The sequence below is a fragment of the Narcine bancroftii genome, chromosome 4, assembly GCF_036971445.1.
Source record: "Narcine bancroftii isolate sNarBan1 chromosome 4, sNarBan1.hap1, whole genome shotgun sequence".
In the NCBI taxonomy this organism is placed as follows: Eukaryota; Metazoa; Chordata; class Chondrichthyes; order Torpediniformes; family Narcinidae; genus Narcine; species Narcine bancroftii.
This window is the reverse complement of record NC_091472.1, coordinates 208,062,765-208,082,910: the sequence shown is the minus strand read 5'-3', so window position 1 is coordinate 208,082,910 and position 20,146 is coordinate 208,062,765. Positions and strand designations below refer to the sequence as shown.

The 20,146-nt window shown below is 49.3% G+C and overlaps 3 protein-coding genes across 7 annotated transcripts in view; 1 reads left to right on the top strand and 2 right to left on the bottom strand.

The window, feature by feature from the left end:
* The window catches only part of LOC138761528 (histone H3-like), a 97,619-nt gene extending 88,554 nt beyond the window's left edge, over positions 1-9,065 (bottom strand). For 3 of the 5 annotated variants that reach the window (XM_069933805.1, XM_069933806.1, XM_069933801.1), the window contains exon 1: positions 4,258-8,201. In XM_069933805.1, coding sequence (XP_069789906.1) covers positions 4,258-4,853 — 596 coding nt within the window. In that variant the 5' untranslated portion in view covers positions 4,854-8,201. Of the gene's footprint in view, positions 1-4,257 lie in introns of all 5 variants that reach the window. The other 2 variants (XM_069933811.1, XM_069933803.1) reach the window with 2 other exon arrangements.
* LOC138760242 (histone H4 type VIII-like) lies at positions 77-3,870 on the top strand (the record flags this gene model as incomplete). The annotated part of the gene is made up of 1 exon (XM_069930573.1): positions 77-3,870. A coding segment is annotated over one exon (270 nt), but the record flags the coding sequence as incomplete, so codon positions are not given.
* Positions 9,066-10,199: 1,134 nt separating the features above from the next.
* On the bottom strand, positions 10,200-12,702 carry LOC138760038 (histone H1-like). Its single transcript, XM_069930466.1, has one exon. The coding sequence runs from the start codon at positions 11,117-11,119 to the stop codon at positions 10,319-10,321; it is 801 nt and encodes a 266-aa protein (XP_069786567.1). The 5' UTR covers positions 11,120-12,702; the 3' UTR covers positions 10,200-10,318.
* Positions 12,703-20,146: the final 7,444 nt, after the last annotated feature.

Below are 20,146 nucleotides of genomic sequence, written 5' to 3'. Positions count from 1 at the left end.
GGCAAGTCGGGGCACTGTGTCGAAGAGCAGACATCAGCAGTGGCTCTGTCACTGAGCAGCGACTTGAGCGGCATCATGCCTGGCAGAAGCAAAGGCGAAACCAAGCGGCATCGTAAAGTGCATCATCAAGCCCGCCATCCGCCGCCTGGCTCGGCGTGGCGGGGTCAAGCGGATCTTGGGGCTGATCTACGAGGAGACTCGCGGGGTGCTGAAGGTTTTCCTGAAGAATGTGATCAGGGATGGGGTCACCTACACCGAGAACGCCAAGCGCAAGACGGTCATCGCCATGGATGTGGTGTACGATCTGAAACGCCAGGACCGCACTCTCTATGGTTTCGGCGGCTGAAGAACTCCGTGCATTCTCCCCGTAAGCAAACAAAGGCTCTTGTAAGAGCCGCCCATCGCCTCAGAGGGAGCTGTGACCCGGCAGCAGAACGGGCTTGGCAATGAGGACTTATTCATTGTGCCCACACCGTGCATTTTCACTCCATCCGATCAACAGCTGATCAGAGGTGATCGAGGTTCGGCCAATTGCCATCGGAAATTCAAGAAAGGGCTGATCGACAACCCAAGGCGTTCCTCCAAACCATTCCGCCGCCTTCTTCCCCGCATAACACGTTACTAATGCACGCACACGAAAACCGGCTGGAAACTTCCCAACGGGCAACTGCCGCTTCTCGCCAGTCTCCAGCACAGCTGAACCCCCCCACCTCTCCCCTCAGCTCCAGCTGCGGTTCAGTCAGTCCACACCACTTGTCACACACAGTGGGGTGGGGAGCATATCCAGTCATCATCCAAAGGGAATCGACAAAAACCATCAAAGTCAGTGTTCATTATATGATCTTTTTTTCTCATTTCATTTCAGGGGGAAGAATTTCTTGGTAAACTCTCCGACCCCACTATTTCGGGGCCAGTTCGCAAATTGGCGGGGGTTTTGAAACGAAACTGCAGCCAATCACACGGTATCGAAGAGCCTGTGCGCTCTCTTTCTCTCTCTCTGATTGGATGAATCCGAACTCCAGACTCACATTCACCTCCTCCTGCCACAGATGTGAAACGGCCCCGGAAGGGAGGTCGAATCGCAGACCTGGAACAAGATGATTGGCATGTCGATGGCAGCCAATCAAAGCTGATGCTAGGACACTCTATGGCCATTGGCGGTCTCCGAGTCGTATATTCCAACTCCGCAGCGCAGCCCTCCGCTGAATGAACACGACTACTTGCTTCAAGCTATTCTGTGATCTCGTTTTGTTTCTGTTCACTGTTTCATTCAATGGTGATATTTGCTCATTTTCCACATCCTCTGCTCAGTTTATCTCAATGTTAATGAACCCCATCAGCTTAGAGACTTTAAAAAAAAGACTGAAGAACCTGGACCAGATTGACTCTACCGTGATCCTTTTATTGTGGCAGTGTAAGAAGCACAGCCACCACCTTGAGGGTTGTTAAGGTCTATTTTATTTGAATTTGGCGCGTGCCCCTTTTAGGGCAGCGTTTGTTCAGTCACTCCATGCGCGATGACGTCATCACGCGCCGCGGGGAAGTTTGACTGAGAAAGGAACCCCCGACGGCGCCATCTCCCCAGGGCTGCCCTGCTGCATGGCATTGCAAGTGGGGCCAGTTCGCCTTGAGCGAGTTGGCTGCCATACAACCCTCCCCCCTCTTGAACCGGCTACGCGTCCCGCTACTTGTGCGGCGGCCCCTTCGCTTGGGCTGGCCGTCTGCACCGACTGTGATAAGTCCAGATCGGCCGCCATCGGGCGATTTTCGTAAACAGTTCCTCCCTCCCCCAAAAGTAGACCTTGTACGCCCCCTCATACGGGCGCTGCAGCGGTGCCCCCTGTGGTGCCCTCCACACGAAAACGAATTGGGCAGAGTCAAGCTCCATGGTGAAGTGGACTGGCCGGGTGCCATGGCGTGATGGAGATCTCCTGCGGAGATCCGCCAGCAAGTTTGTGTCTGGTCGCAGTATGAGATTCAGGGCCAAAGATCTCACCAGGCAGGGAGAGCAGTGTGCTGTATACCATCTCCGCCAACGAGGCTTGCAGGCTTGCAGGTCTTCCTTGGGTGCCCCTTGGAATGTGGTCACCATCTGAGTCCATAGTGCAGACATGAACTGTGCGCCCCTGTCGCTGGTAATGTGAGTTGGGGCTCCGAATCGGTTGATCCACTGGCTGACCAGAGCTTTGGCGCACATCTCTGCAGAGGCCTCCTTGATCGGGAAAGTCTCGAGCCATATCGTGGCACGGTCCACCACCGTGAGAAGGTAACACAGCTCCCTGGATACTGGCAAGGTCCAATGACATCGACATGGATGTGCTGAAACCTGCGAGCCACCGAGTTGAAGTATTGGATGGGCACCTGCGAGTGTTGGTGGACTTTGGAGGTCTGGCACCTGGTGCAGTTCCTGGCCAGCTCCGCCACCTCTTTCTTTAGTCCATGCCATACGAACTGCTTCGCGACCATTGCACGGTTGTCTTCACTGGGTGAGCGATGTCGTGGATCATGCTGAAGACTCTGGCTCTCCGTGAATCATGCTGAAGACTTTTGCTCTCCAGTGCGGCGGGATTATCGGAAGCGGCACACCTGTCAAAATGTCACAGAGCAGCATGTCTGGGCTGTTGGGCACTTGGACGTCTTTGAGTTTGAGGCCTGAGATTGTGGTCCGCAGGGTTTGTGTCTCCACATCATTTCTCTGGGCCTGAGCCAGTTGAGTGTAGTCCAGGCCAGGGGCGAGAGTGTTGATGGCTGGGCGTGAGAGTGCATCCACCACCACATTGTCCTTGCCGACCCTGTGCCAGATGTCGGTAGTGAACTCCGATACTTACGAGAAGTAGCGCTGTTGTCTGGCAGACCACGGGTTCTTGGCCATCGCCAGTGTCTGGGTGAGGGGTTTGTGATCCGTATAAACTGTGAACAGCCTGACCTCAAAAGAATAGCAAAAATGGCGGGTAGCCAGGTACAGCGCCAAGAACTCCCAGACGAAGGTGCTGTATTTGAGGTCCGGTGGGCGCAGCTATTTGCTGAAAAAGGCCAGCAGCCGCCATTGTCCACAGAGCCACTGTTCCAGGACCCCACCCCTCCCCACTGCTGTAGCTGAAGCGACCACAGAGAGTGCTGTGTGCGTCTCCGGTCGTGGATGTACCAGCAGCGTTGCACTGGCCAGATCCTCTTTTGTTGCCACGAACGTATTGTCAGCCCCTTCCGGCCAGGCCAGGAGTTATTTTTGGTGGCCATGAGCACGAACAATGGGTGGATGGTGCAAGCAGCCCCGGGAATGAACTGATGGTAAAAGTTCACCAACCCCATGAACTCCTGCAGGCCTTTCAGGGTGGAGGGTTTAGGGGAAGTGTTAGATGGCCGCCACCTTCTCCGACACCAGGGCGACCCCAAGAACTGGAGGGAATCTCTTATGAACTGGTATTTGGCCGCGTTGACAGTGAGTTGAAATCCGCCAGCTGGGCAAAGAGGATACCGAGGTGGGCCTTGTGCTCTTTGCGGTTGCGACTGGCAATCAAGAGACCCTGATCCCTCAGAAAGTCGGCCCCCAATAGCACGGTGCCTACCGAGGCCAGGATGAACCACCAGTGGAATTTGTCCCTCCCGATCTGGTCAGTGCCCTGAGGGTGCCGTAGGTAGTGATGGTGGAGCCGTTGGCCACCCGCAGGGTTAGACCGCAAGATCGGGTGCAAGTCTCTAGGGCAGGGGTGTCAAACTCAAATTCACAGAGGGCCAAAATTAAAAACTTGGACTAAGTCGAGGGCCGAACTAAATATTTATTGAAAATTTTCAATAACATCTGCATGTTTTCTCTTCTTTCAACATATGTAATGTTAAACTTTTTCTTATTAAAATAAATGTTTAATAATAGTTTTGGATAAACTCCTTCCAGAAGCATTAACAAATGAGAAATAAAATATTCAATGAATAATATTTCTCTATAGAGGATTTGTCAAATGTTGCTAGTGTGCTGTCGAATAGTAAAATCTGAGGGCTATTGAGAATGTGGGAGAATAACATGATTCCTGAAACAATCAAATGGGTGACTGATTGTGGGCATGAACTCTAGCAGGGTTATTTGCCATGCCCTTTTTCCATTGGTACAGATATCCTTTGATTTACACACTTTTCAAGTTTTATGCCTAATGAGCTTGTATCCAGGTGCAGGACCATTTTTAACCAGGAATATATTTATCACTGTGACATGAAACTATTGGAAGATCGTTTTATCCTGAGATTAAAGTTCATAATACTTACTCAGGCCTGTGTGCGGGAGGGCGGGGGTTTGCGGGCGATCGGGTTGGACAACGACAGTGGGGGGGCATTGGCTCTCGCTGCAGGGCGGCATCTCGGCGGATCAGCGGCCCCGTCACCGTGAGTCGCGGATCGTCCTGCGGCAGTGAGGGGGAGTGGGCAATGGTCCTGGCGAGGTCAGGCCCGAGGCCTCCGGTTCCGGGCGCTGGGAAGCGGGCGCTGGGAAGCGGCCTTGGCTTCCCCTGACGCCAGCCAGGCCCCAAAACCAGAGTCCACGGTGAGACCCTGCAACGTAAACAGAGGAGGTGGGGTCGATTAGCGGGCTGACGCCAATGCATTCTGGGATTTATAGTATTAGCTGTCCATGCGCTATACTGGCGCGGCGGCCAGCGGGCCACCTCTAATACATTTTTGAAATAATCTTGCGGGCCAAATATAATCATATCGCGGTCCAAATTTGGCCCGCGGGCCAGAGTTTGACATGTGTGCTCTAAGGGGAAGACGCTCAACTCAGCCTCTGTGTTCACCAGGAAGCGACAGCCGGTTGATCTGTCCATAACATGAAGGAGGCTGTTCACATGGCCAGCTGTCACAGCCATCAACGGCGGCTGGCCTGGCCGTTTCCCTGAAACCCGCAGGGTTGCTGGCACTTACGGGCTTGCGCTCCCCAGCGCTGATGGTAGAAACACCAGGTTGACTGGCTCTCCTTCTGCTTGGTCTTGGGGGCGGCCTGCGGGCAGCTGGATCCCAGTCATGTTACCTGGTTGAGGGATGCCTCGTTCTCCCTCTTCATTCGCCAGAGGGCATCCGCGAGGGCTGCTGCTTTTCGCGGGTCTGAGAAGTCCTCATCAGTAAGGTGCAGTTGAATATCCTCTGGCATCTGCTCCAGGAATATCTGGCGAAAGAGAAAACACGGCTTGTGGTCTTCTGCCAGGGCCAGCATCCCATCCATCAGCGCCGAGGGACTTTTGGCCCCAAGTCCATCCAGGTGTAGCAGCCTGGAAGCCCATTGCTGGGGAGTGAGCCTGAAAGTTCCCAGCAGCAGATCCTTGGGACGGTGTACTTGCCCACAGCCAAGGAGTGGTGGATAAGGTCATCCACCCTCACTACCATGTCTTGGTCAGCGAACTTACAATGTGGTAAAACATCGTGGCGTTTGCGGAGATGTTGCGAAGCTGGAATTGCGCTTCTACTTGCCTGAACCACATTCTTGGGTGGTGGGTCCAAAAGGGGGGGGGAAGCTTGATGAAGATAGCATTAACCTCTGCCGAATCCATGTTACTTGAGTCCAGAAAACGTCTGGGCTCGTCGGGGTCACCACTGTAGTGGTGTGAACAGTGTAAGAATCACAGTCATTAATAACTGTTTTATTTGAATAAAGCCTGTGCCCCTTTAAGGGCAGCATTGGTTCGGTCACCACATGCGTGATGACGTCATCACACTTCCTGGGGCACGCGCAGTGGGGGAGGTTTGACGGAAGGAACCCCCAACAGCGCCATCTTCCCAGGGCTGCCCTGCCCCGTGGTGTTACAAGTGGGACCAGTTCACCTGAGCGAGTGAGCCACCACATTATCTTAAAATTCATTAACAAAATTTGTTCAAGGTGAGTGGAGGTTTGTGAGTGGAGAGGTCGGAGTTGAGTATTTTACACAGAGTGGTGTGTGTCGTCTGGGACAATAAGGATATTCAAGACTCTCATTGATGCAATGAAGATGGAGGGTGATGGGAGTGAAGTCAGGAAAAATTAAATTGTTGATGAGGTTCATCTTCATTGGCACAATATCGTGGCCCAAGGGACTGTACTGTGCTGTCATGTTCTCTGATCTTATATGACATATGCATTAGCACATACAAACTGAACTGGGAGAAACCAAATCAACTGTTTCATTGTCAGTAGGTGAAATTGGACTTTGACAGGGTTACAAATAAAGTGAGAACAAACCAAGGGCTGACAGATTGTACAGTCCACTTTTTTTTAACCTTCCTGAACATTGGTGGAAAATAAGATTGTCAAAGGTTCGTCAATGTGCTCATTTTTGTTCTGTGCACTTGACCAAAACATTTGGACTAAAAACTCCAAATGCTCAAAACCATTGGCAATATATATTGCACTCTGCTTTTTATCAGTATCTCCTGTGACTTGCATGATGTATGATTTGGGTACAAATTTCACAGTGAGAGCACTGTACAATGTCATCGCCATTTCTTTACCTCTTCTAGTCAAGAGCATCCAAACACCTTTGTATGGCTTCAACATAATGATGGACAAGTGTGGTCTTTCTTCCAATGATCCCATCCCCGAATATTTTGAACATTTCTACACACGTTAAGAAATGAATCAGACTATTATAAAGTTAAACAAGATAGTCTGCAGAGACTGGTGTCGAATGGAGTGTTCAATTTCAATAAATATATTGTTGCACACAGAGTGGCTGTTGTCAGGAATGTGCCACGAGCTGGGGGTGGAAGCATATATTAGAGGAACAGTCAAGAGAAATTAGGACAGACAGATGAAAAGACCGAGGATGGATGGATAGACAGACCACACTGCAGGCAGCATGGACATCATGGCCCGAATGTAATTTCCTGTGCTGTATGGTCCAACCTTCTCTGAAGGCCTCACCTGTTTGTGGTCAGGATCTGCTATCAGCATGGCTGTTTGGATCCACAATAGTGCTGTCTGAGAAATTACAAAAATAATGGGTGGAACATATTCTGCCCTGCAGGTAAGTGATCAGTGGTGTTCTGCAGGGATCTGTGCTGGGAATCTTGCTCTTTGTGTTTTTTACTGTATCAATGACTTGGTTGAAGAACCTGAATGTTGTGTTAATGTTGACATGAAGATTGGAGCTGTTGTGCATAATATACATAATTGCCACAGGCTATAACAGTACATCAACAAAATGCAGAGTTGGGCAGAGAAGTGGCAGGAGATGAGTCCAGATAAATGTGAAATGATGCACTTTGGAAGCTTGAACTTGAAATCAGAGTATGTGGTTAATGGCAAGATTTTTGAGTGTGGAGGAACAAAAGGATCCTGGGGTCAGAATCTTGGTTATCATGTGAGTGGTTATGAAAGCATATGGTGTGCTGAATTTCATTGGTCAGGGCATTGATTTAAAGCAAGAATTACAAAACTAGGGCTTTTATCCTTGGAACAATGAGGACTAAGATGTGCCAAGAGAGATATGAGCTGGTGGGGGACATATTTAAATTTAGGCATGCTGTACTTTAACAGATCCTTTTCGGCCACAAGTCAGTGCTTCCCCATTACACATACGTTTTGAAGGGTGGGAGGAAATCGGAGCAATTGGAGAAAACCCAGTCAAATATGCGAAGGACTTAAAAACATCTTACAGACAGCACTGGATTCATTCCCGGGTTGCTTGTGTTAAAACAGTGCTGAGCTAACCACTACGCTAATGGTGCTGTCTCTGCAAGGATACGGCACTCTTTTCACGTGGCGACAACACCAGATACCAGAGAATGTCTGTACAGTGAGAGTTGTGAAATGTTTCAAGCCAATGTCATAGGAAACATTTACGTTAACATTGTGATAGACGAATGTGGAAAATGAGCAAATATCACCATTGAGTGAAAGAGTGAACAGAAAACAAAACGAGATCACAGAATAGCTTGAAGCAAGTAGTCGTGTTCATTCGGGCATTAAAGAAGAAGCAGGGAGTTCTCTTCTGCGTGAGATGAGGAAGTTCAGAGATGGGGGTTGGGAGAGGACAGAACTGGGGTATCAAATCCGAACGGGGAAAGGAGGGGAGAAATGTGACGGTACAAGTAAGGGGAGTGAAACACCGAAGTGAGAGGGTCAGACACCTCGTCTCCTTTCCCCCTGCAGCAAGGAGCCATCATCGAGGAACAGTAGGCACAGCACTTTCGTCTGGCGGGCTAGTGGCTCTTAAAAGAGCCGTTGGTGGTTGTTGGTGTCGAGGCCGGGTTCAGGCGCGCTCCCCGCGGATGCGACGGGCCAGTTGGATGTCCTTGGGCATGATGGTGACGCGCTTGGCGTGGATGGCGCACAGGTTGGTGTCCTCGAAGAGCCCCACCAGGTAAGCCTCGCTGGCCTCCTGCAGGGCCATGACGGCCGAGCTCTGGAAGCGCAGGTCCGTCTTGAAGTCCTGGGCGATCTCCCGCACCAGGCGCTGGAAGGGCAGCTTGCGGATGAGCAGCTCGGTGGATTTCTGGTAGCGCCGGATCTCCCTCAGAGCCACGGTGCCGGGTCTATAGCGATGGGGCTTCTTCACTCCGCCCGTGGCGGGAGCGCTCTTCCGCGCCGCTTTGGTGGCCAACTGTTTGCGAGGAGCTTTCCCTCCCGTCGATTTGCGCGCTGTCTGCTTCGTCCGGGCCATTCTCAATTCAACAAACGACACACACAAGGAGCACAATGAGGAAAACGGCTCTGGCGACAGCTTATATAGAGTGGGTCTGCATCCGCCACAGGGCTTTGATTGGCTGCCATCGACATGCCAATCATCTTGTTCCAGGTCTGTGATTCGACCTGCCATCTCATGACAGCCGGGGCGTTTTCATATCTGTGGCAGGAGTAGGTGAATGTGAGTCTGGAGTTCGGATTCATCCAATCAGATAGAGAGAGAGCACAGGCTGCAGTGTGATTGGCTGCAGTTTCGTTTCAAATCCCCCGCCAATTTCCGAACTGGCCCCGAAACAGTGGGGTCGGGGAATTTGCAAAGAAATTATTCCCCCTGAAATGAGGGAAAACCTCCTGATCAATTAACAAACCTTGTCCGTTCATTAATAACGTGTTATGCGGGGGAAAAGGAGGCGAAATGGGTTGGAGGAACGCCATGGGCTGTCGATCAGCCCTTTCTTGAATCTCCGATGGCTGTTGGGCGAACCTCCCCTTTCCTCATTGATCACCTCTGATCAGCTGTTGATCGGATGGCGTGGAAATGCACGCTGTGGGCACAATGAATAAGGTCTCGTTGCCAAGCTCGTTCCGCTGCCGGGACACAGCTTTCTCTGTGAGCCGATGAGCGGCTCTTACAAGAGCCTTTGTTTGCTTGCGGGGAGAATGCACGGAGTTCTTCAGCCGCCGAAACCATAGTGAGTGCGGTCCTTGCGTTTCAGACCGTACACCACATAACATGGCGATGACGGTCTTGCGCTTGGCGTGCTCGGTGTAGGTGACCCCAACCCTGATCACATTCTCCAGGAAAACCTTCAGCACCCCGCGGGTCTCCTCGTAGATCAGCCCCGACATCCGCTTGACCCCGCCACGCCGAGCCAGGCGGTGGATGGCGGGCTTGGTGATGCACTTTACAGTGCCGCTTGTCTCCGCCTTTGCCAGACATGATGCCGCTCAAGTCGCTGCTCAGTGACAGAACCGCTGCTGCTGTCCGACACAGCGCAGACTTGCCCGAGAAACGTGCAGAGTGAAGGGGAGGGGACGAGACGGGGTCAAAGTGACGGCAGAGCGGAGAGAGTCCTCACATCTTCCAGCTCCGCCCCGGGACGTGCTGCCGCCAATTGCCTACCGTTTATCGGCAGCAGAACCGAAACAGGGTCAAGGCTCAGCAGACACGCTCTTTATTTCTTTGGAAGTGAAGGATCACCAGATCATGGGACTGAGGAGCTGAAGTCGGCCATCCGGCCTGTCGCCGTCCAATGAGATCAGAGCTGACCTGGACGTGGCCTCAACTCCATTCAACCTCTTGTTCTCCACAACCTTTAATTCCCCTCTTTTAAATAAAATATATTTGCCCGTGTCTCAAACAGATTGAAGGAGGTGGCCTCTACTGCTTCACCGGGGAGAGATTTTGACTGTTGTGCAGGGGGGATTCTCCACGCGTGTCCCCCTCTCACTAACTCTCTCCCCCGGAATCTGATCCGGACGTGGCTAAAGCGAATTTTACTGGGGATCGCGGAGTTTAAAGGAAATTATCCCCAACTACCCCCCCCCCCCCCCAACCTCAATGCGAGTTCGTTCTCAGGTTAAGAAACACATGATTGGGTTCAGCGCTTCACTGAAATGTAGGTGGCTCTGAGAAGAGCCGTTGGGGTCAGTACTTTACGAGTTGTGCTTTTGAATTCACTTCTTGTTCGCTGTTTTGGGTTTTGATTTCCGCTGGGCAACTTTTTTCGTCGCCTTTCCTTTGGTGACTGAGGCCTTCTTGGCCGCTGGCTTCTTCGGAGCCGCCTTCTTGGCCGCTGGCTTCTTCGGAGCCGCCTTCTTGGCCGCTGGCTTCTTCGGAGCAGCCTTCTTAGGCGCCGTCCTTTTAGTCGCTGCTGCCTTAGCCCCTTGTTTCTTAGCGGAAAATTTCTTGGGCGTTGATTTCTTCGAGACAGATTTCTTGCTCACTGCTTTTTTGGGTGAAGATCTCTTCATCACGGTCTTCCTTTGCTTCGATACCGTGGCCGCTGATTTCTTCGCTTTCTTTGCCAGTTTCACGGTTCCTTCTTTCTTCGGGACCTTAAAGCGGCCCGCCAAACCCGCATGACTGTCCTGAACCAGGGCGCCACTCTTCAATTTCATCTTGATGCTCATCTTGATGCGCTTGTCCAATTGCTTCACATCGACTCCATGGGCGGACAGAGCCTTCTTCATGGCAATTACGGACATCCCTTTCCGATCACGGCAATCCGCCACAGTTTTGATGATCTGATCACCCAGTTTGGGACAACCTTTGTTGGAGCTAGCGCTCACCTTCTTCTTCTTGGGAGCCTTAGTTTGGGCGGCGGGGACGGTAGGAGGAGCTGCCTCGGCGTCTGCGGTCTCCGTCATGTCGGTCAATCTCAAACGATCTCTGCTGCTGAAAACTGAGTGAGAAATGAAGCGAGAGGCGGCGGCACAGAGCAACTTAAAGGCAGTGAGCGGACGGGGTGGAGACATCTCGCTGTCAGCTCCCGGCCCCTCCACCGTCTGTGTTTCTTCCACTTCCAAATTTCTCCGAATCTAATAAAAGTCGGAAACACGGGAGCCCCAGACAGACCCCAGTCCATTTCTGAGGCCGGCATCTTTGCTGGAAACGCAGTGAGATTCGATTCAAAGTAAGCGCTCGCCATTTAAACCCGTTTCATTGCTGCACTGATCGCATTCATTGAACATGTTCGCTGCTTTTCGACAGAAAAATTAAAACCAAAGTAAACTTTGTGGTTCATTCCTTCTTCAGGACAGAGGCGGGGGCCGGCGCTATCCCGTGATGGAGATTTTATTTTCGTAGTCCACAGGAGTGGCTGACAATTCGGGCGATGTGTTCAGACCCACAAACACACTGACTTCGGTCTTAGGCACCGCCCCTTGAACACACTCTCCCTGACACCATATTCCCATCTGCACATTCATAGCACCAAACGTTGACAGCTGCAGTCTCCAGGACAGGTTTACCCCTCTGCTCCACATGTGCTGCGGATTCTCGGAGTGACTTGTCGTTTCTCAACTCTGTCTATAATAACTCTCCGGGGCCGGCGCCCCTCACGGTCACTCAACCCTAGATTCTGATCCGCCTCATCTCTTTCTTAAATAATTTTCTAATAAAACAGGTAATTACTCCGTACACCAAGGCCCCGTCCAAGTTAAATATAACCAAGTCACTTTGATTTACTGATTCCCCCTGACACACCACTCATGACACTCGGCCAATGTCTCCTACTCACTCTTTGCTTGATGAAAGTCCATTTATCCAGCTGATAAGTTTCGTCCAAAACTATGAGCTCTTCTGCTGTCTTCATCAAACTACACCTGGGCCCATCCAATCTCTCCCCATCATTTATTACATCCCTTCCAGGCGAAATCTGGCAAACCTCCTGCAGTCCATTGCAGTCATGTCCTTCGTCCAGAGTGCTGAACTCTACTGTACACAGACTTCCAGCTGCGACGGAACCAGCATTTGATCAGGATGATTGTAAACACGTCTTTCTCAACTGCTCTCTCCCCCTCTGGCTTCCGAACTTTCCTTTCAAACATTGAAAGAGAAACTGTGACGGTCTATTTTCCATATTTCTGGCCAGCTTTATCTCTCCCCCATTTTCTCGGTCATTTATTTTACTCCTTCTTCGCTGCTTTGTTCATCCTGTTCCCTGGTGAACCGTTCTCTTCTCTTCCTCTGTTCTACATCCAATGTGGAACAGTTTCTGTGAAGTCCCTGTGAGCAGGGACTGCCGCCGAGCCGGGCGAGTGCGCGCTGACGTCATAGAGGGCCCGTTGCGGCCCTGGGCGCCGTTCCCTCGGCCACGGGCGTGTGACCCATGAAAGAAGCCGCAGCCTGCGGAGGGATTTGGCCCTTGCGGCGCGGCTCCATGCGCTCGGCGGGCTCCCCCGAGACGCTGGAGTCAGAGGAGCCCGTGGCGGAAATGTTTCTACGCTTTCTGGTGAAAAGCGGCCTCGGCAAAAAGGACGAACGGCACCAAGTCCAGGCTAAGGTCCGGGGCCCCCTCGACCCCCCACAGTTGATGGGAGCGAGTCAGTGGAGGGCCAGCGCCTCCTGTCACACGGAGCCCGTCAGCTGGAAGTGTCCTTCTCAATCCCCTCGGGAGCAGCAGGTGGACACGGAGCAGGCAGGGGATTCAGGGAGGGCGGCCCACCACATGTGCCAGCTGGTTGTCCTGCTTAGTGGGTGAGCGCCGTATGGACAGGAGGCCCCTGTCACCGCCCCCCTCTCAGACTCGGTCATCCATTTGCGGGCATCCCTTCTCAGGGGTAGTGTTGGAATCTAGGGGTTAAAACATTATGAAATAAAGGATTAATCAATAAGTTTATTTGTACTGCATGAGTCAGGGAAAGAGGAATGTGGCTAAGTGGCTGTCACAGCATGGAGCAAAGTTGGCTGAACAAAATTGGCTGCTCCCAAGATACAGGGAGAGGATATGCATAAAACGATTTAGGAGGAATGCTCAACTGAAGGAGGTGGGAAGTAGCACAGGAGACACAGGCCAGATCAGAACAAAGAATGGCCCGCAAGAATCAAAGGGAATGGAAAACCAGTCTAGGAGGAAGATTAAGGCACGAGGAGGTGTTAAAGAGAACAGCAGAAATTGGCCAGACAGGGACCGAATGGTGATTAGAAATATCTGGGGATGAATTAATTTCAGATCTAAACAACAGGATAGTCTGGCCTGGAGGATTAACATGGGAAGGCTACACCCCAGAAATCTGCAAAACAGGAGATGACTTGTGATAACCCTTATGCAAAAAGATCTAGCAGGGAAAACAACTTTTGTTCTGTGTGATAAGATTGACCTATATAAACTGTGCCAACTGGACAATAGGGGTCAGTCTCGGGGAGTAGCTCACTGGCAGGTGACCTATGAACTAACAGACTGACCCAGAGCTCTGTTAAGTTTTATTCTTGTGCTGTGCTGTGCTGTGTGGTGTAATAAACTGACTGTTGAACCGAATACCTTCTCCTATCACTTCATTCAACGAACGCGCTGGACTCAGTTCACACATAGACTAAATTAAGAGTAAATAAATTAAAGCCAGAGTCCAACAGTAGCAGCAGCAACATCATCTGGGTCAGTGGCTCCATCACCAACAGTGGCTGTCAACCCCGATTGGGGGTGGGGGTGGGGTGTCCTCTGGTTAGGAGCACAGACAGGCTCTTATGGCGGGGGAATCCAGTTGGTGTTTTGCATCCTTGGGGCCTGGGTCACGAATCCTCAGTGATTAGTTTTTAAACTGGGTTACCTTGGTGGGATTGGTACAAGATGGACTGTTTACACCTGAGGATGGGGGGGGGGGGGGGGGGGGGGCGAACCAATGCATCGTTTGGGAGATTTGCAGGGAGTCTGGCAGGGAGTGAGGGGAACGTGGAAGTTAAATCAAAGTGGTTCCATTGTCTGGACAGGCAGCAAGAAGGGTTAGATTGTTGAAAGTGCATATTTTAATGTTGTGAAGTTGGACAGGATGTGAAAATTTTCACCAGGATGTCACTGGGATGGTTTTAGTTGCAATAAAATTTGCACGCACGTTTCTCTCTGAAGGGTTGGAGGTTGATGATGACCTTGGAGCATTTTTCCCTGTATTGGGGAGTAGGAAGAAAAGATGTCATGTCGCATATTTCGGGCAATTTGTACACATGGAGGATGGTGTGGATATGGAAAGAACTTTCATATCAAAAATATAAAGGCAGGTACATATATACACATGAAATGAAATTTAGACAAATTCCTGAATTGCATAGGTTTGGAAGGGTAGGATGTGACACAGACTAAGGGGACAGGCTCAGACAGGCACCTTGGTTGAAAAAGACTTTGGACACAGGAGCCATTTTGGGGCTTCCTGTCTCTGTAACTTTATGACTATGAGTAGAGACTGAGTGGGATAAATAGATCCTTGACTTCATTAAAGGGCAGAAAAGAAAAGAGCAGTGTGGTTCTGGGATGTTGATCAAACATTAATTGGGCCACAGCTGTCCTGGAATTAGAGGGTTGGCTCTGGTCCCAGTTTCTGGCCTGAGAATGTAGGGCATGGTGTATGTTTCACATTGTGGGATCAGATCCTTTGGACTGGGAAGGAGTTGCATTGACATGACTCGAGCTGAACCGAACGGGTTGATGCAGGGAAACTGTTCCTGCCATTTGGTGATTCTCAGACTAGCCACAGGAGCTCAAATCATGAACAAAAAGGGATATCTGGGAAATAAAATAGTTGGCAGGTCACGAAATATATATCGGTAGCATGGACAACACTGTTACAGCGCAAATGATCGGGATCAGTTTTCGAATTCTGCATTGTCTCTAAGGAGTTTGTAGGTTTTCGCTGTATGTACATTGGTTTTACCCAGGGTCTCCAGTTTCCTTGCACTCTTGAAAAAGTACAGGGGGTGTAGGTCAATTGGGTGTCATTGAGCGTCACAGGCTTGAGCACCAAAATGCCTAATTTTTAAAAAATTTTAAATTGAGAAGCAGATCTGTGTGTCAGTTCTGTTTCCTTCTCCACAAGCTCTGTCTCAGCTGTCAAGGACTTGCAGCAGTTTGTGTCTTTATTTCAGATTTCCAGGTTCTGCAGCATTGTTTTCTTTGCATCTAAAAATTGGAGCTTGAGGTTAAGGTGTGAACTGATGAGATGGATTGTTCAGGACTACTGGGGTTTCGAAGGATGAGTGGCAATCTAATTGGCTTCTCTTTTGGTTTGCAGATAAATCTGGAGAGATGTAGAAGGTGGCAATTGCATCAAATGAGCTGGTCCTTGCTCTCTGCCATTGCCACACAGATGTGTGACCTGACTGGTGGGGTTTTGTGGGTTTTACTGCTCCTGCAGTGTGGACATCAGTGTCTTTTATTGCTGCCTACCAGGCAGTGAACAGTAAGTAACTGTCAATGCTTCACTCTCCTGGCTTCCTGCCTCACTTTTAGCAATTTCATTCTCATCCTCGTGTTCAAACACCACTTTGGCTTTACCCCACCCCCAACCCACCCCCAGTCTCTCGGTAACCTCTGCCAATCCTGTGACCTTTTAAATCTTCGCTCTTGCCCATCTTCGACCCCATTTTACACACCTTCTCTTTTCAGATTGGAGCCTTTAACCAGTGGTGTGCCGCATGGAATGGAGTTGGGTTCTTTGTTGCTTGTCAGATATATTAATGATTTCCATGGGAATGTAACGGGCAGGATAAATATGTTTGCAAAGGACATCACAATCAATGGTACAGTGGAATGTAAAGAAGGGAGTGTCAGGTTTGAACAGGATTCAGATCAACGAGTAAGGTGGATGGAATAAAATTTAAATAAGTGCGAACTGAAGCATTTGTGAAGGTTAAACCAGGGCAGGAGTGTTATGGAACAGAGACCTTAGGATTCATGTATACAGTTCCCTAAAAGATATGGCATTGATAGACAGTGTGGGGAAGAAAGTGAATGCCACGCTTGCCTTCATCAGCCAAGGCTTTGAGTGAAGAAGTTGGGTTGTGATGTTTCACTTGTAGAAAATGCTGGTTGATCCACCCTTGGAGAGTAATGTGCAGTTCAGGTAGTCACACTGGAAGAATGATGTGATGATCGTGGGCAGTAGGCAGAAAAGATACACAAGATGGTGTCTGGATTGGAGAGCCTGAGTTATAAGGAGTGATTGGATCAGCTGTTTCCTGGTTTCCCTGGAGAGATGGAATCTAAGGGGTGGCATGATTGGGGGCATAATATTAGGAGAGGCACAGATAGGGTTGATGGACAGAATCTGTTTCACATGGCGGGTGTGGGTAAAACTGGAGGGAATGGGTTGAAGGTGAGAGGTAGGAAGTTTGAAAGGGATCTGTGCAGTAAATATTTTACATCCTGAGAAGTCGGTGTCTGGATTGAGGTGCCAGAGGATGTGATGAGGCAAGAACTGTAACAACATTTGAGTGTTATCTTGGACCATCAGCTCTGAGCTTGGCTATTTGGTTTAGAGTTAAGGTTTGGGATGATATTTGCACCTTTTCACTTTCAACAAACTGTTTCCCATCTCTCATGGCATTTCCCAAAATGGTTCACCAATTTCCCACATAACCACAGTGTTATTGCTACAGTCCTGTGTGTTTGCATCACCACAGAAAAAGGATCAAGAATTGCCTTCCTCCCCGCCCTCAGACCATTCAGCTGAATCAATGCTGCTCTTCCAAGCTAGTTGTGCATGGTCCTGCTCTGTGGAGCCGGTTCGTCGCTGGTGCACTGGGTGGATCTGTTTTGCCGCAGTCACGCTGGGTGGATCTGGTTTGTCGCAGGCCCGCTGAGTGGAGCAGGTTCATCACAGGCCTGCAGGGTGGATCTGGTTTGTTGCAGGCCCGCTGAGTGGAGCAGGTTTGTTGCAGGCCCGCTGGGTGGAGCTGGTTCGTCGAATGCCCGCTGGGTGGAGCTGGTTTGTCGCAGGCCCGCTGGGTGTAGCTGGTTGTCCTTGGCCTGGTGTGTGGAGCCGGTTTGTCCCTGAGCTCACCCCTTGTCCTGACACAGCATTACTCCCCCATGCCTGGTTCCTCTTTCTCTTGGCCCATTCCTTTCATGGTCCAGTGGAGTAACAACTCCCATTCACCCCCCCCCCCCCCCACAAATGAATACGTTCAATCACAGAACATTACAGCACAGTGTAGGTCCTTCATTCCACGATGTTGTGCCAACTTCTAATCCTTCCCCATCACACCCATAAAACTCTGCTTTTCTTACTTCCATGTGAGCATCTTTTAAATGACCCCACAACCTCCAGCAATGCATTCCAGTAACCAGCGATCTCTGTGTTTAAAATAAAATATTTCCTCAGACAACTCCCTGAAACATTCCTCATCTCACATAAACAGATGTCCACTGGTATCTGGTATTGTCTCCCCATTAAAAGGGTGCTGTGTGTACTCCCTATCCATGCAGTGGAGCGGTTAATAAAACACTGTTTCATCACAAGCAACCCAGGAATTAATCTAGTGCTGTCTGTAAGATGTTTGTAAGTTCTTCCCATATCCGCATGGGTTTCCTCCAGTTGCTCCGCTTACCCCCAACTTTTCAAAACGTACACATATAATTGGGCAGCACTGGCTTGTCAGCTCATGTGTCTTTCTCACATCACATCTTAAGCTTCATTGCTTCAAGTAAAAAAGTCCTAGTTCTGTCAACCTTATTTATAAGACACATTCTCCAATCAGGGTAACGTTCTGCTATATTTCCTGTGTACACTCTGTATAGCATCTGCATCTTCCTGTGATACTCCGAATGTGTTTTATAGAGCTGCAACATGTTCTTGCGGGTCTTTAAAACAATACCCCAACCAATGAAACTCAGCACACCATATGCCTTCTTAACCACCCTATCACACAACAACCATGAGGAATCTATGGACGTGGACCCCAGGATCCTTCTGTTCCACCATACTGTCAAAAATCCTGCCATTAACCATAATCTTCCAAAGTGTATCACTTCACATTTATCTGGACTCAACTCATAACATAACATAACAACAATTTACAGCACGGAAACAGGCCATTAGGCCCTCCTAGTCCGCACCGAACCAAACACCCCTCTCTAGTCCCACCTCCCTGCACAATGCCCATAACCCTCCATCTTCTTCTCATCCATATACCTGTCCAACCTTTTCTTAAATAATACAATTGACTCCGCCGCCACTATTTCTCCCGGAAGCTCATTCCACACGTCTACCACTCTCTGAGTAAAGAAGTTCCCCCTCATGTTACCTCTAAACCTCTGCCCCTTAATTCTTAACTCATGTCCTCTTGTTTTAATCTTTCTTCCTCTTAACGGAAATAGTCTATCCACATCCACTCTGTCTATCCCTTTCATAATCTTAAATACTTCTATCAAATCCCCTCTCAACCTTCTACACTCCAAAGAATAAAGACCTAATCTGTCCAATCTCTCCCTATACTCTAGATGCTTAAACCCAGGTAACATTCTGGTAAACCTTCTCTGCACTCTCTCCACTCTGTTTATATCCTTCCTATAATTAGGCGACCAGAACTGCACACAGAACTCCAAATTAGGCCGCACCAAAGTCTTATACAGTCTCAACATCACCTCCCAACTCCTATATTCCATGCAATGATTGATAAAGGCCAGCATACTAAAAGCTTTCTTCACCACCCTATTCATGTGAGTTTCTACCTTCAGGGAACGATGTACCGTTACTCCTAAATCTTTCTGCTCTTCTGTATTCATCAATGCTCTCCCATTTACCACGTATGTCCTGTTCTGATTCTTCTTACCAAAATGAAGCACCTCACACTTATCAGCATTAAATTCCATCTGCCATTTTTCAGCCCACTTTTCTAAGCAGCCCAAATCCCTCTGCAATCCTTGAAAACCTTCTTCATTATCCACTATTCCACCTATCTTAGTATCGTCTGCATATTTACTAATCCAATTTACCACCCCATCATCTAGATCATTAATGTATATAACGAACAACAATGGGCCCAATACAGATCCTTGAGGCACACCACTGGTCTCCGGCCTCCAACCTGACAGACAATTATCCACTACCACTCTCTGGCCTCTCCCTTTCAGCCAATGTTCAATCCATTTGACTATCTCAAAATTTATACCTAAAGACTGCACCTTCTTAACTAACCTTCCATGTGGTACCTTATCGAAGGCCTTACTGAAGTCCATATAGACCACATCCACTGCGCTACCCTCATCCACATTCCTAGTCACCTCTTCAAAAAATTCAATCAGATTGGTCAAACATGACCTTCCTCCCACAAATCCATGTTGAGTGCTCCTGATCAGACCCTGTCTATCCAGATGTTTATAAGTACTATCTCTAAGAATTTTCTCCATTAATTTACCTACCACAGACATCAAACTTACAGGCCGATAGTTGCCAGGCTTCCTTCTTGAACCCTTTTTAAATAACGGAACCACATGCGCAATGCGCCAATCCTCCGGCCCTATCCCCATATCTAATGACATTTGGAAAATTACCGCCAGAGCCTCTGCTATTTCTTCCTTCACTTCTCTCAATGTCCTGGGGAAGATCCCGTCTGGTCCCGGAGACTTATCCACCTTTATATTCTTCAAAAGCCCTAAAACTACATCTTTTGTAATCTCTATATTCCCCATATTTACCCAATTTGCTTTTTTTTATCTCACATCTCCCAATATCCTTCTCCTTAGTGAATACCGAAGAAAAGAAACTGTTCAATATCTCTCCCATTTCTCTAGGCTCCACACACAGTTTTCCGCTCTGATTTTATAAGGGACCAATTTTGTCTCTAGCTTTCCTCTTACCATTAACATATTTGTAGAACTCTTTTGGATTAGTTTTCACCCTGCTTGCCATAGTTTTCTCGTACCTTCTTTTAGCTTTCCTAATTCCACTCTTAAGATTCCACTTACATTCAATGTATCTTTCAAACATCTCCTTAACTCCATGCTTCTTATATCTAATGTACGCCTCCCTTTTTCTTCGAACCAAGTTTCCAATATTCCTTGAAAACCACGC